This window comes from Macrobrachium rosenbergii, chromosome 3 (assembly GCF_040412425.1).
Source record: "Macrobrachium rosenbergii isolate ZJJX-2024 chromosome 3, ASM4041242v1, whole genome shotgun sequence".
In the NCBI taxonomy this organism is placed as follows: Eukaryota; Metazoa; Arthropoda; class Malacostraca; order Decapoda; family Palaemonidae; genus Macrobrachium; species Macrobrachium rosenbergii.
In genome coordinates, this window is record NC_089743.1 from 4,272,513 (window position 1) to 4,287,423 (window position 14,911).

At 38.5% G+C, this 14,911-nt stretch overlaps 1 protein-coding gene across 1 annotated transcript in view; it reads left to right on the forward strand.

The window, feature by feature from the left end:
• LOC136852079 (alpha-amylase-like) overlaps nucleotides 1–1,984 on the forward strand; it is a 48,569-nt gene extending 46,585 nt beyond the window's left edge. The window contains exon 5 of the mRNA XM_067126543.1: nucleotides 1,418–1,984. Coding sequence (XP_066982644.1) covers nucleotides 1,418–1,499 — 82 coding nt within the window. The 3' untranslated portion in view covers nucleotides 1,500–1,984. The remainder of the gene's footprint in view (nucleotides 1–1,417) is intronic.
• Nucleotides 1,985–14,911: the final 12,927 nt, after the last annotated feature.

A 14,911-nucleotide genomic window follows, 5' to 3' on the forward strand; every position in this document is an offset into this window, starting at 1 on the left:
ATTTTGTTATTGCCACCTACCTTTGCTAGACAACCATCTGCCTATGACTGCTCTGTCTACAATAATTTCGAGAGGATTATTATCCAACCAGTCTCTTATTTATTTCGGCCGTAACATTTGCGTCTCTCCATTAGCGTTCGTCGAGGCTCTAATCTCTCAGCTAGACGTTTACCTCTTTTTATCGCCAGTATTACGAAGTCAACTTCTCCTCTTTTTCTTCTTTTCCCAGGTACTCCTACCTCCTTTACCTCCCAGACATCTTTTTAGGTCGTTCGTACACCCTTGAAAGGTTCCATGTTGGACGGGTCCATATCGTACTCAGTAGCACTCTGCTGGGCCCGCGTTCGACTCTCTGGCCGGCCAATGAAGAATTAGAGGAATTTATTTCTGGTGATAGAAATTCATTTCTCGCTGTAATGTGGTTCGGATTCCACAATAAGCTGTAGGTCCCGTTGCTAGGTAACCAACTGGTTCTTAGCCACGTAAAATAAGTCTAATCCTTCGGGCCAGCCCTCTCTAGGAGAGCTGTTAATCAGCTCAGTGGTCTGGTTAATCTAAGGTATACTTAACTTAACGTACACCCTTAAATTCCTCTTTGTTTTGTGTTTTCATCGTCAACTCTCTTGAGAGCTATGTCAACCGGACTCCAGATCTTGTTACTACAGATTTATCTTTCTACTCATCCAACCATTTTCCGATCCTGTCTGAAGGAAATGTAATTCAAATTTTCAATTTTTTAACTATTCTGGGTGACCGAGTTACTTTAAGTTTGTCTGCTCTCAGCGAGACCACTGAATTCAAGTAGTTGTTATAATTTCCTCTGGCAAAATTAGGAATGTCGTTCTCTGCTATTTTTTCTTCATCGTGATTACTGAGGTTTTATAATGGCTACGTTTGTTTGTTGGCGTTGAAATGCTGCTCTCATATATGGAGAGTTGCTTGCCCTGCCTCCCTGCTCGCCTCAAGACTCAGAGGCACTGCGCTGACCTCTTCTCCACAGAAAGGTGTTCGTGCTGCCTCTTTTCTGTCAGTGCTACATTTTGCACACTGTCCTGTAGAACTGAGGGAAAGCCTCTCTTCTTCTTAACAGTAGAAATAAATAAAAAATGGATTGAAGAAATCGGTGGCGGCTTCTTCCTTCTACTGTCAGGCTTTAGAATGATCTCACCGATTCAGTTTCCCGAAATTCTTATCATCTCATATACTTCTCACGACTGGTCTGTTGCTCCCTTCGCAAGTAAGTCCCATTTTATTTTTTCTTTATTAGTTTTCATTAGGTCTGGCTTAGGTAAAAACACCTAGTTGCAAGTTCCACCGGTCTTTTTCATAAAACTAGAAAGTATAAGATTTTTAATATATTGCAGAAAGTCAGGAATGAACATAAAGTATGATTTCTGATTATCTGATAATTTTTCAGAATTCATGTTGCTGTGTTTATGATGAAAGGACGAGCAACTTCGAATGATGTCATAAAATATGGCGCAGTCTCCCTACAGTAATTAACTGCCAGAGGAAAATACTCCAACTTTCACTCTCTCAGATAACGCGACAGTAAGCAGACCAGAAGAGTAGCCCTCGGCCATTCAGGGAGGAAACCGCACCCCAGCCTTAAGCAACTTCCCGAACTCAATAGCCATATAATCTTGTTTACTCTGAAGGAGAAACGACAAAGACGAAACACAGTAAGCACTGGAGCCATAACTCCCCTCCACCCAAGGGGTCTTTATAGAGAACTCCGATGATAGCCTATAACAGCACCATTTCCCCGCCCGAAGAACCCTAAAACACTCACTCCGGATGGCCTCTTTTGCACAGACATTGAAGCCACGACAGTCATCCTCCTCGGCGGACCGCAAATCGCGACTCCCATCTCAAGGGGTCTCACCGTAAAGGCCGGATATTAAAAGGGTCCGATATGGGATTAAAGGGCCTGACGTGATGATCTATATACACACAAATCTCTCCAGTGGTCATCTTCATAAGACACTGTTACACGGAGAGAGAGAGAGAGAGAGAGAGAGAGAGAGAGAGAGTCACTAGTTCCGGGTGAAGTATTGCCGCCAGCCATTTTACAATTTCTGACATTTCTTGTTATAGAAGCACGAGATGCAACCTTTGTTAGTGTGCAGAATGACACTGTAATGTATAAATTCTCTAATAGATCTCTGTCTCAATATGAAAAAATCTGTCTAATTAACCCGACCATTAAAAGATTTGAAAAATAGATGTGAGGCATATGAAGTAAGCAGTATCACAGAAGCAAGGCGCTAATACAAATGCCACAAAATTTGCACATAAGCCTTCTATGGAGCAGTTTGGTAAGTCATTTTGTTTTTCTCCTTCGGGGATGCCTCTCAGACCATATAAACTTATAAGCCCAAGAAAATACTAAAATACAGTAGACTAATAGTGAAGACATTTTAAATGTCACTTATAGGAAATAGACTAACTACGCTACATGATACAACAAGTCACGTTATACCGACATGTCTAAATTCAAACATTTCTTACGCCGAGCTCTTCATATTCTAAAATTCTAGCTTAGCATATCTCTTCTGCTTTGCATAATTCGACAAGTTTTTACTTAGCTTTGAATTACTAAATCTAAATAATTTTGTTAAGCTTAGCTTTTTTTTACCGAAAAAATTTAAAGTATTTTTAGTGAAAAGCTAGGCTAAGGTTTTACTAACTTAAAAAACTATGGCAGAGATATCTTCAGTAAATTTAGGTTACCTTAGCTTTGCTTCACAGAAAAAATTTGCTTTATTTTTGATTGGGACACATATATCCTGTCGCACAGTTCAGTGAAAATAAGTTAAGTATACTTAGTTTAACCAGACCACTGAGCTGATTAACAGCTCTCCTAGGGTTGGCCCGAAGGATTAGACTTAATTTACGTGGCTAAGAACCAATTGGTTACCTAGCAACGGGACCTACAGCTTATTGTGGAATCCGAACCGCATTATAGCGAGAAATGAATTTCTATCACAAGAAATAAGTTCCTCTAATTCTTCATTGGCCGGCCGGAGACTCGAACTCGGGCCTAGCAGAGTGCAAGCCGAGAACTCTACCGACTCGTCCAACGAGGAACACAGTTCAGTGAGAAGGAAGTACCAACTTGAAAGTTCAAGACAAAACAGATCGCTCTTCGTAACTACTTCCAGGAAGAAAAAATCAAAAGCACACATATTTTAAATAGCAGGCTGAACAATCTGATGATCTGCCATTAAATATGCTCAGTTCAAAGGCACCGGGGAAAAAATGTAGTTATGATCGAATAACTGGTGAAATGTGGAGTGAATTATTTAAGGGCAATTGTGACTTTATATCTAATGTCTACTGGGAATATAAAACCTTCGCAAACATAAGCTAATTTTAGCTATTGTTCTAAACAGAGAAGGGGATAAGTTGAGTATACCTTAGTTTAACCAAACCACTGAGCTGATTAACAGCTCTCCTAGGGCTGACCAGAAGGATTAGACTTATTTTACGTGGCTAAGAACCAGTTGGTTACCTAGCAACGGGACCTACAGCTTATCGTGGAATCCGAACCACATTATACCGAGGAATGAATTTCTACCACCAGAAATAAATTCCTCTAATTCTTCATTGGCCGGTCGGAGACTCGAACTCGGTCCTAGCAGAATGCTAGCCGACAACTCTACCGACTCGTCCAACGAGGGGATACAAGAATTAAACTTGGATAAAATAAAAAATTCAAACAAAAGACTTCAGCCGGACATTACACACCACAAAGAAATATACAAACAGGACTAGTGATTAAAATGGGTGATCATCGTTTCAGATAATAACTTGCATGTAGCTCTTTTTCCGTGCCTATACCTTTCCCAGAAATCTAGCTTATTCTTTTCAGAGCCTTTTCTTGTTGTTAGAATTTTACAGCACCAAATATAGCTTCCGTACTAATCGTTTTGGGCTCCTGAATGTCATACAAATGCAAAAAAAAAAATAATATAAAAAAATAAATAAATAAAAAAATAAAATATAAAATAAAATAAAAAAAACCAAGAAAAGTTAAACTTGGAGCCATGGGTTTCAGCTAAAGTGATTTTGGCAAATAGCAGCACCTTACAGGAGGCAATTAAAAAAAATCAATAAGATCGTCACCCCTTCGCCGCGTGGGTATATCAGGGACCAAAGACCGAACTTTGGAAAATGTCTTATGCAAAAATTCCCGTAATTTATAATCTAATGAATTTATACTGATAAGAAAATGTAGCTTAATGAGAAAATGTTATGTCATTAATTTCACTGTTTTGGGATCATTTTGCCCAAAGGTCGATTTTCTTTTTCTAGTAAGGAGTAATAGATATGCGTCCCAGCGCTACTTGATGTCATAAATGAAAAATTAGGATACCATTTCATATAATTCTTCTAAAAGAAATCAATGCGAAACATGTTTGAGCCGCTTAAAAAAAAATTGTTGTTAGAAATCAATTTTGCATTGCTCCCTCATCCAACAACTCTGAGCCTGTCAATATTTCTGCATGATGATCCTGTAATTTAGAAAATTCAGCGTTATAAACTATTCCGAAGAAAACACTGTTGAACTTAGATTGTTTGACAGTATTTTGGGCGCTATGGTTACATTAAACTAATTTTGAATACATCACATGGTTCAGAATTTATATATCATAATTTTCTTCATGTAACATTAGAGAACTGTGGCAGACCTGAAAACCTGAATGAAAACTTTTCAGTTACTCTTCCAAATAAGTCAAATTTATCGCAAAACTTATTTCAAGAATATTTCAACTAATAAAGGAAGCGAGTTGAGTGTTACAATTGTTACACAAGTTGGAATCTGACGAGGAAGCGGAAATGGCAGCAAGAGACCTGATCCTTATTGTAGAATGCAGAAGTAAATATAAAATAAAATGAAAAAAAGCAATAAGAACCAGAAAATAAAAGAATAACCCATAAAACTTAAAAATATGCACAAAAAGAGCTCCACAACTTAGGGTATGGTTTGGCTGTTAAGTGAAGTGTACTGAGCGGCAAAGTATGCAGAGCAAAATGTCCGCAATACTGGTGACACACAAGCCTTGAGCAATCTCGTTATCACCAGCGCTAATTTCTCTCGGTGATCATAACAAATATTCTTATGGAACTCTAAGTGGAGGGGAGGGAGAATTTTAAACCACTTTGGACAAAGATGATGCTATTTTTATTATTTTTTGATAATTGGTTTTTGTTTTTCTTTAACAGTTTTTCCTTCTTCTTTCTGTTTTGTTTGATATTCCGTGTGATCCTGAGGGCACTTAGTCATGGAAAGGAACAAAATATTGTTGTTATAAGTCAATAAATTGGAATGAAACTCTATCTCTTATATATCCTGAATTTGCAGGGCTGACAATATTTCTTATAAAACTGGACGTGATAGAATAGAATACAGCCTACATTATTATTCTATTTAAACTGCATTTTGGTCTTTAAACATTTAATAATTTATCTGTGAAAAATCTCAATTCTTTTGTAAAATCACACTTTTATTCTGCCTGAAGCTTGCGGAATGTATACACATAATTCGTTCCCGTGCACCTCATCTAATTTTTTCAACTTCTGATGTGGTTGTACTTTATGCATTATGATCCTTTTACATAAATGGGAAACACTCAGCACTTATCCCCAGCAAGTGAAACAATTTTCTACAAATGTCATAATTTCAACTGCCTTTAATATTATTGTTTTTTAAAAATAAAAAGTCAAGAATTTATCTAAATATGTTGGTAGATAAATGCCTAGAAGATCTATTTTTTTCGTGCTAGCTTTTCTCTCATAAAAAAAACTCAGGTACAGTGAATTTTTTAGGATTAATAAGGCGATGAGGGGACCACTTTGTTTTGCTCTGTGCTGAGCTGTTTTCTGTGCCTTGAACTGTCACTGACGTCCAGTTAACCTAATGGGATCAAGAGTATCTAGCTCATTTTGAGAACTGAACTCCCCACAAACAAAAAGCAGAAAATCAAAAGACCTGAAAATCTCGAAAGGTATTATCGTCTAGTCGAGAAGCATTCTTCAACAGTGACACCATGAAGAGCGAATTCCCTAAGATACACAACTTCTTCAACAGTCCGCTCGACTAGACAAAGCATTAAAAGCTGATCAAATGGAAAATTCTACTTTGAGGTTCAAATGTAAACCCACCCCAATTTAGAATAAGTTTCTCTACTTACCAGGCCAGAAAATCTTGACAAAAGTAGGAAAGTTTACGCTATTAACACTCTTGAATTTTCCCCGTAGGGAGGTAGTGTCGTTAGCGTACCTCACACGCTGTGCACTGTGGACATTAGTTAAGGTTCTTGGCAGCATCCCTTCGGCCCCTAGCTGCAACCCCTTTCATTCCATTTACTGTACTTTCATATTGTTTCTTCCATCTTACTTTTCACCCTCTTCAAATAATTGTTTAACGGTGCAACTGCAAGGTTTTCCTCCTGTTACACCTTTTACTCCAGTTTTCCTTTTAGCGCTGAATAACCTCATAGTTCCCAGCTCTTGGCCTTCTGCCTAAATAATTGTATATATCCTACACTGCTGAAGGACACTTTGCCTTGAACCTGAGAAGAAAGTCGAAGCGTTCAATAACTGCCTTCCCTCAACTCCCTTGTTTGTGGGATTAGTTTCTGGCATAGTTTCCCTTGTGTGCATGTTCATCCACATTTGGGAATCAATGCTTCTCAAAGTGTTTCTCTTTCTCTGAGTCAGTTACTGAATTAGTAGGTTATATTTGATTTGCCGAATTAAGAAATAATAGAAATTAGTCTTTCATAATTGTCTCATTAAAGATAATTAAGGCAAACAGCACATTTTTTTTATAACTGCGTACCTACAATACGTAGACTCAACCTTGGCTTAACCCAGGTACAGAGACTCAGCAAACCGGATGGGACTTCTTATTTGTATTTTTCACATTACAAGTATTGTTAGTTAAACAACAAGAGCTGTCAATCTTAAAAATTGCAAGCAATGCATTGCCGCAAGTACCAGAAATTCGAGAAAAGCAAAGCAAAAATACTGAAGTGATACTTCGCAAATCTTGGCGACGACTGCTGTCTTCATTAGCGGGGAGCGTCACCAAACACCTGTTCACGTTGTAATGAACGTATGAAATATAAGGCATTATATTCTGAATAAAAAATTCATTATATAACGATGAACAAAAATGTTATTCATTGGATACTTTACCGCTGATACTTGACTAATTGTTACCCTGTATAATGTTCCGAAGTAGCAGTGGCCAATGACTTTCTATGTTTATTTCAATATTAATGCAGCAACTTATCACAAAAAGAAGCACAATGACTTCTCACTGATCGATAAATCAGTCACAAAGCAGAAAACACTAAAATGCGTATACTGAATTGAAGACACTATAACCCATCTTCTTTCTAGTTTAAGTTCACCGAGGAGATCACATGTGATATGTCTCAGCAAGATGATTGGTGACCTGAGATTTGCCACCCCACCAACTGCATTCTGTACGCATGTCAATATCTCTCGTCTGTTCGGGAACACACATCATACAACACACCGCTTAAACAGTACACAATCTCAACACAATGTGGAACTCAGAGACCCCTGGAAATATCTCTACATAGTGTGTAAAATTTCTAAGAAAATCATAATTGACACGCTTTTAAATGCAACTAAATATTGCAAAACTTAAGTCGCATCTTGTTAAACAAAAATATTATAAAATCAACCTACCTATCCAAATTCTAAACCATTACAGCAACTCAGTCTAAACTGTTCTCGAAGATCATACTTTTCTTCCGTTGACATAGCAACACAGAAAACTGTACAAGGGAAAAGTATGCAAATTATCCTAAATAGAAATAAAACTGGAAATTCACATAGTTTACGCTTTTACTCTAGTAATAACAAAGATATAAAAAAAACTTTAAGAAATTATGGTGGTTCTTGCCTAAACAACGAGCAAGTGCCAGTGAAATGAGTGAGTACGTATGAAACACTAACACAACAGCATTAAGAATTCTCATTAGAATAAAAAACATGATACTAGCTCCACCTAAGTTTAAATAAATACATTTGAATTATATAATGAAATGGAAGACTATCCTTGTAATCATGGCAAGGAATTGAACTGGGTGTCAACTTCTAATTCGGTGGAGTAAACCGCCAGAATTGTTTTGAAAAGACATAGTTTGATAGCTGCGTAAATGAACCAACGCCAAGACCTAGTCACTTATTAGTTTAGTATAAGTTTAACCAGACCATTGAGCTGATTAACAGCTTGATAGCTGGCCCGAAGGATTGACTTTTTACATGGCTAAGAACTAACTGGTTACCTAGCAACGGGACCTCAGCTTATTGTCACTTATGACGAGAAATGAATTTCTAACCACATTATGAAAATTTCTGTTAAATTCTTCTAATTCTTCATTGACCGGTCGATAAAGCAGCGTGCTAGCCGAGAGCTCTATGTGAAGAACTTGTCACTTATTAGAAAATGTTATATGTGATAGTTGTTACGCTGCACATTTTCATGATAAATACATGTCTGATAAGGCCTTTGTATCCAGACAGAGAGAAAAGTTATGTGTCAATTTACTTTTGAAAAGCGAAGGAGAAAATATCCAGGTCGTATTAACAAAAATCAAGTTTATCATTCTTATAAAAAATAACGAAAACAGCTGTACAAAGTAAGTTGTCAACCACTGTAAGAAAACAGAATTCAAACGAATCCCAGGAAAAATAACCTTAATGAAATAAGGTTACGCTCTGTAAAGAATTAAATAAGAATGCTCAATAACTGTCAGTGTGACATGATGATACTCCTAGATCTCAGAGCAGCGTTGAACCAGCTTTACTGGAACTATGATGCCTTCGAATTGTGTCAGAGTTATTGACTTGTTGTATTTATAAAGGATGTAATGAGAATGGCCAAGATTTAAACCGAAATTTTGTTATAAGTAGTAAGCGAAGCAGTATTCTGGGACCCAACGTACACTGTATATACACTATTAAATTACAGCAGGTTCCGGTCAAACAAAGAAAACTGTAAATATTTGGGTTATACAAAACTTTGAAAATATGTCCAAAAGCCAATGCCATCAAGGAGGAAGTACAGCTGAACAGACATAACATTATGAACAACTCTAAAAAAACCTAGATTTTAACAGACATATAAGAAGGATCAGGTACAAAATAGTGAAAACAAAACATTACCAACTAAGAAATATGATTTTATACATGAAATGTCTAAATATGTAACTGTTAGCCTTTAAGAGTAACTATGTCACCATAAAAGAAATTGCTGTTGTTAGGATTAACCCAAAAAGGCAGAGCCACCTTAAACGCGGATAAAACTCAGCACAAATTACCCATATCGGGAGAAAGGGCTGAAGTGAAGGTTATGATAATGCCATGTGGGATAAGGACACCTAGAAATATAAAGTGGGCGTTTTGGTAAAGTAACAAAAAGTTACGCTGGCGGAAAGGATGAGTTGGCAAGGAAGGTGTACAAATCTCGTGAGGAGGGAGGATGTAAGACTCAGATGGTTCGACAGAGAGCAGATTGCAAGCAAGACTGGGAGGTTGAAAAATCTGGGAGGTTGAAAAAGGGATCTGTGCTGCGTCAAGTTTCTGTGAACGGGTTCACCCCTTGTCCATTACATTATGGATGATTTGTGGCGGTGGTATTTCCTTTGTAGTCACCCTGTTTTAGTAATTTGTGAGGAATCACGCATACACACACACATATATATACACATAAATATACATACATCTTATATATATATATATATATATATATATATATATATATATATATATATATATATATATATATATATATTTTTGATGAGAACCTGAGCGCTAACGCATTCTAGAGTCATTCCTCCAAGATGGAAGAGCGTGTTTGAAATGTTTGTATACACACACACACACACACACACACACACACACACACACACACACACACATATATATATATATATATATATATATATATATATATATATATATATATATATATATATATATATATAGTATATATGCGTGTGTATATACGAGGGCAGTAATATTAAACCAAGTGCCTTAAAACCGAAAGCGCAAGTTCGAGCGGAAATGAACGGCGTTATATTTTGAAAGAGACTGCCTTGCAGCTGCTGAGACAGCTGCAGTGGAGAACGGAACAATATCGGAGTTGTGTCCTAAGCGCACAGGCCTGACGATTCAGCAATGAAAGCGGTGCCTGTGACAATTACTGCTGCTACGCATTCCCTGAAACTCTCCTCATTTGGAAGACATGATAGAAAGCGGTAAAAACCAATTACTCGAGATTTTTAGTTTTCTATAAAAGAAAACTCTTGCGCCGCCTTTGTCTGTCCGTCCGCACTTTTTCTATCCGGCCTCAGGTCTTAAAAACTACCGAGGCTAGAGGGCTGCAAGTTGGTATGTTGATCATCCATTCTCCAATCATCAAACATACCAAATTGCAGCCATCTAGCCTCAGCAGTTTTTGTTTTATTTATGGTTAAATTTAGCCATAACCGTGCCTCTGGCAACGATATAGGGCAGGCCACCACCGGGCCGTGGTTAAAGTTTCATGGACCGCGGTTCATACAGTATTATACCGAGACCACCGAAAGATAGATCTGTTTGGTATGTTGATCATCCATCCTCCAATCATCAAACATACCAAATTGCAGCCCTCTAGCTTAAGTAGTTTTTATTTTATTTAAGGTTAAATTTAGCCATAACCCGTGCCTCTGGCAACGATGTAGAACAGGCTACCACCGGGCCGTGGTTAAAGTTTCTTGGGCCGCGGGCTCATACAGCATTATACCGAGACCACCGAAAGATAGATCTGTTTTCGGTGGCCTTGATTATACGCTGTACAGAATACAGAAAACTCGATTGCTCCGAAGAAACTTCGGCGCATTTCTTACTTGTTATTTCTTGAGACGAGAAGGCGGGGGCGGGGGGGGGGGAGGCGGGAGCGACGCACCAGAAGGAGAAAAAGAGCAGGCAGACAAATTCATATTGGTCAGTAGCGCCATAAGTGGGAGAAGAGGGGAGTGATTTGGATGCTGCTAAAGGGAACGCGAATAAGGGCGAAGGGGAGCTGGGGTATGATGTGGAGGAACGATGTAGAAGCAGGGAGGGGGGGAGGGAAGGGGGTGGCAGGGGAAGGATGGACATATTGCCTCTCCGAAGGAAGCGGTAGGAGGTTGGTTGAGTATATTTACGGAGTGAGGGGAAATGTAAGATGAGGAGAGGACTGGGTGAGTGGGGGCGGGGGAAGGGGAAGGGGAGGGGGCGATGCTGGTCAGAAGGGTCAAGGGGGAGCAATATTTAATACAGGAGAGTGGACGGCGACGCCGTCTTCGAGAATTATGTGGCCGGGAAAGTCGTAGTGACCCTGTTTCCGCTGTCCAGAGTTGGTCTCGCCATATCCATAAAACCAACCCCCTTCCCCTAATGTGCTGTGTGGGGGGGAGGGGGGGTTCGTGAAGAGAGGGGGAGGCCCATGAGACTCACTTTTAATTCTATTTGGATGAGTTCATTATCGTACCTCTTTTAGTATCGTAATGAATGTGTTTTCAAGATTGGCCTCGAGTAGGAAGATATATACTTTCTCGAACTCACATGTAAATGGAATGCAATACTGGTAAAAGATTAGTCATTTCGTTAACAAATCTGAAGAATCTCAGCCACTGTGTGTTTGTGCGTGGGTGTTTGTGCGGCATTTGTTCGTAGTCACGCGTGATCGGGAAGCAGATATTGATAAACTTTTATACTGAACATGTTTACGCAAAAATTTATGTTAGAGTTCCTTTAAATTGTTGATGTTTTTTAAATACTAATCACAGACCTAGCAACGGAAGATTATCTAAGACATTTTCAAATACAGTATCTTTAAATCGGTTAATAGATAACCAATACAAAGAATGACAGACTGTTTACTTTTAGCGTTTCGAACCTTTGTTGACATGACAGTAACCGGTTTGCGTAGAGTGAAGTTACGATATTATAAACCTCCCGAAGTTGGCAGTAATCACAGGACCATTTTCTGGACCGCATGACCTTGATGATACCTACGATATCTTCTTAAAATGGTATTCCAGTCATATTAATTATGAGGTCTTTTGTTCCTAATCATGTACATAAGTCTTTCTTATACTTTATTTTCCACAACTCTCCGGTAATCTTCAACCTCTAGTCTAGACTCTCAGGTCTCATCCAAGTAGACTGGGTCTTCCAACTCTCCTGGTGCTCACAGAAGCTTAGCTGACGCTCTCACCTACTGTTTCATCTGAGGTGGAGCGAAGGATATGTCCAAGCCATTTCCATTTCAACTCATCATCATCATATCTGCACACGGAACTTCAGTAGTATTCCTTACTGTATCATTTCTCACTTTTTCTTGCCATCGTCAATTTGTAGGCAAAAATTAAACCAACACAAGTACAAAGTAAATGACAAACATACCAAATGAATTTACTATCAACATGTTCCTGTTATGAAGAAATATCTACATACAATTGCTATACAGACAGTTTCCCATAAATATAGCGGTTCTAAGAAACGCTGACACGAGACAATTACCACACTTATTACGACCCCCAATAGAGATTCCTCATCATGCCTTAACAAAGTCAGAAATACAAATGCCTTTCGGCAGGAACTGACCAGCCGCCGAGAAATCGCGCATCATCTAAGTACGGTCTACATCCAGGAGGAAGAGTCCTTCTGTTGACAGATTTATCAAAAATGGCTTTCAAAACAAGAACGGCCATCGACGCAGAAAATACATTATTCGTTTTAAATATGAATAATTAGCTTTCAAGCGTGTCAGACCACCATAAGGTCTACAGTAAGTCACTTGCGTAAGATCTATATGAGTGAAAATACCCAACTATTAAATTAACTAATGAAAAAGTTACTTTTATAGATATAAAATGGCTACTGGTTTTCAAATCAGTTTTCCAAGTTTGGTAGATAACAATTAATCTCATCTACAGCAAACTCGTGATTCCCATTAACTAAACTATATGGCAGACCCGTTTCTGAATCTACAGCAATAGGGGATGACCCCACAAGCACAGTGGAAAACTTGACTTCAACAGTGAGCATTATGGCAATGATGACTTTCATGAGAGAGTGCACTTTGGATGAAAAGGGTAGACACCTAACTCAGAGCAAACACAGATGTTGCTTCCAAAAGAAACTTTCAAAACCTTTATATTGTTCCTGTCAATGATATGACCACCCAAAGCAAAGTTCAGTTCAGAATTTGCCAAAGACAACACCCAGTTTTTCCAGCTTTTGACTTTAGTGAAAGAGAAAGGTGCAATAATGGGAACGAATCACCCTTGCTGCTGTTCATGATGAATTGGTTCACCTTAAAGATTTGGCTTACTTCAGGTTAAGTTCGGATCGTTTACCTGATAATAAAGATGCTTAACAATTTTCATTTCACAGCATTCCTTTAGAGGGTCACTGAAGTCATTGATTTTCTTCTTACCGGAGGAGTTATTTTTGCAACTTTAATTTATCCTGTAAGGCGACTGACAGAACGGGCGAGATAGCTCGTAAACTGTTCACTTAGAATTTCGTTCTGCGGAATTTGAGGAAACAAACAACAGGCGAAACCCGAGGGGAAATCTATGAATGAAAATCCTTTAGTTAGCTTAGCACAGAAGATAACTATTTCTATTGGCTAATAATGCCACACAAGGTCTTTTCCCTTGAGGCAAATGAAAAACAACCATTTAAGTTTCAAAAAAGACAAAGTAAATATAAAGAGAGAGAGAGAGAGAGAGAGAGAGAGAGAGAGAGAGAGAGAGAGAGAGAGAGACGGGCATAACTTGTTGCATACGATATGCCATCGCTTACCCAAAATCACAAAATCAAAATCCTTTGGCATTCTTGAATACAGAGCAGCTAGTTCACCCAAAAAAGGCAGGAACTTACCCTAACTTGACTCTGAGCATAACTGATGGATTGTTTTGGTATTGCTAACTGCTGTTACAACTGCCAAGTCACAGACACCAAAATAAACTATTTGGAAATCAACTTACAATAGAAAAAATCTTAATGTAAAATGGCATCTACTGTGTTAATACTTTTCCATACATATACTTAAAAAGTAATACTTTATAAAATGATAAAAAACAGAAAGTAAAGGCCCCAATACAGACTCAGCAAGATTCCAATAATATTTAACGTAAAATTAGTGTAAGATTCTAATTGCAAAAGCGTTTGGCCAAAGAGCCATCTGAGTGAATGGCTAATCCACGGTTGTCTCTCTCAACATTTTACTAACAATCTCTTTCTAAGATACGTGGCGCCAGCATGAGAGAACGAACACGACACGGAACTTACCTCTATGTCGAGTGGCTTAAAACATGACAATAAAAACTAAGAAAACCGATACCCGAGAAAGTGCAGAAAATGATGCAGACTGAAAACAACACGGGGAGGAAGAAGACGGGAAGTGTTGACAGAGAACCGCCATAGTGTATTCGCTTCACTTCCTCGAAGAACTGAGGCAATAGAAGGCACCAAACAAACATTGACGGAAACGTTTTGAGGTGATACAGTCATGAAAAAATAGAGGAGGACAGCTGAAAATGGAGGAAGAATGAGGTTGAGAGATGAAGGGAGAAGAGTAGAAGAGGGAGAAGGGTGAATATGACGGATGGGTCTAATAGGACCATGACATACTGTTGCTTAAAGAAAGAAGCATAAGTTGAAGAAAGAGAAAAAAGTTAATTGGTTACCTAGCAACGGGACCTATAGCTTATTGTGGAATCCGAACCACGTTATACCGAGAAGTGAATTTCTATCACCAGATATAAATTCCTCTAATTCTTCATTGGCCGGCCGGAGAATCGAACGCGGGCCCAGCAGAGTGCTATCC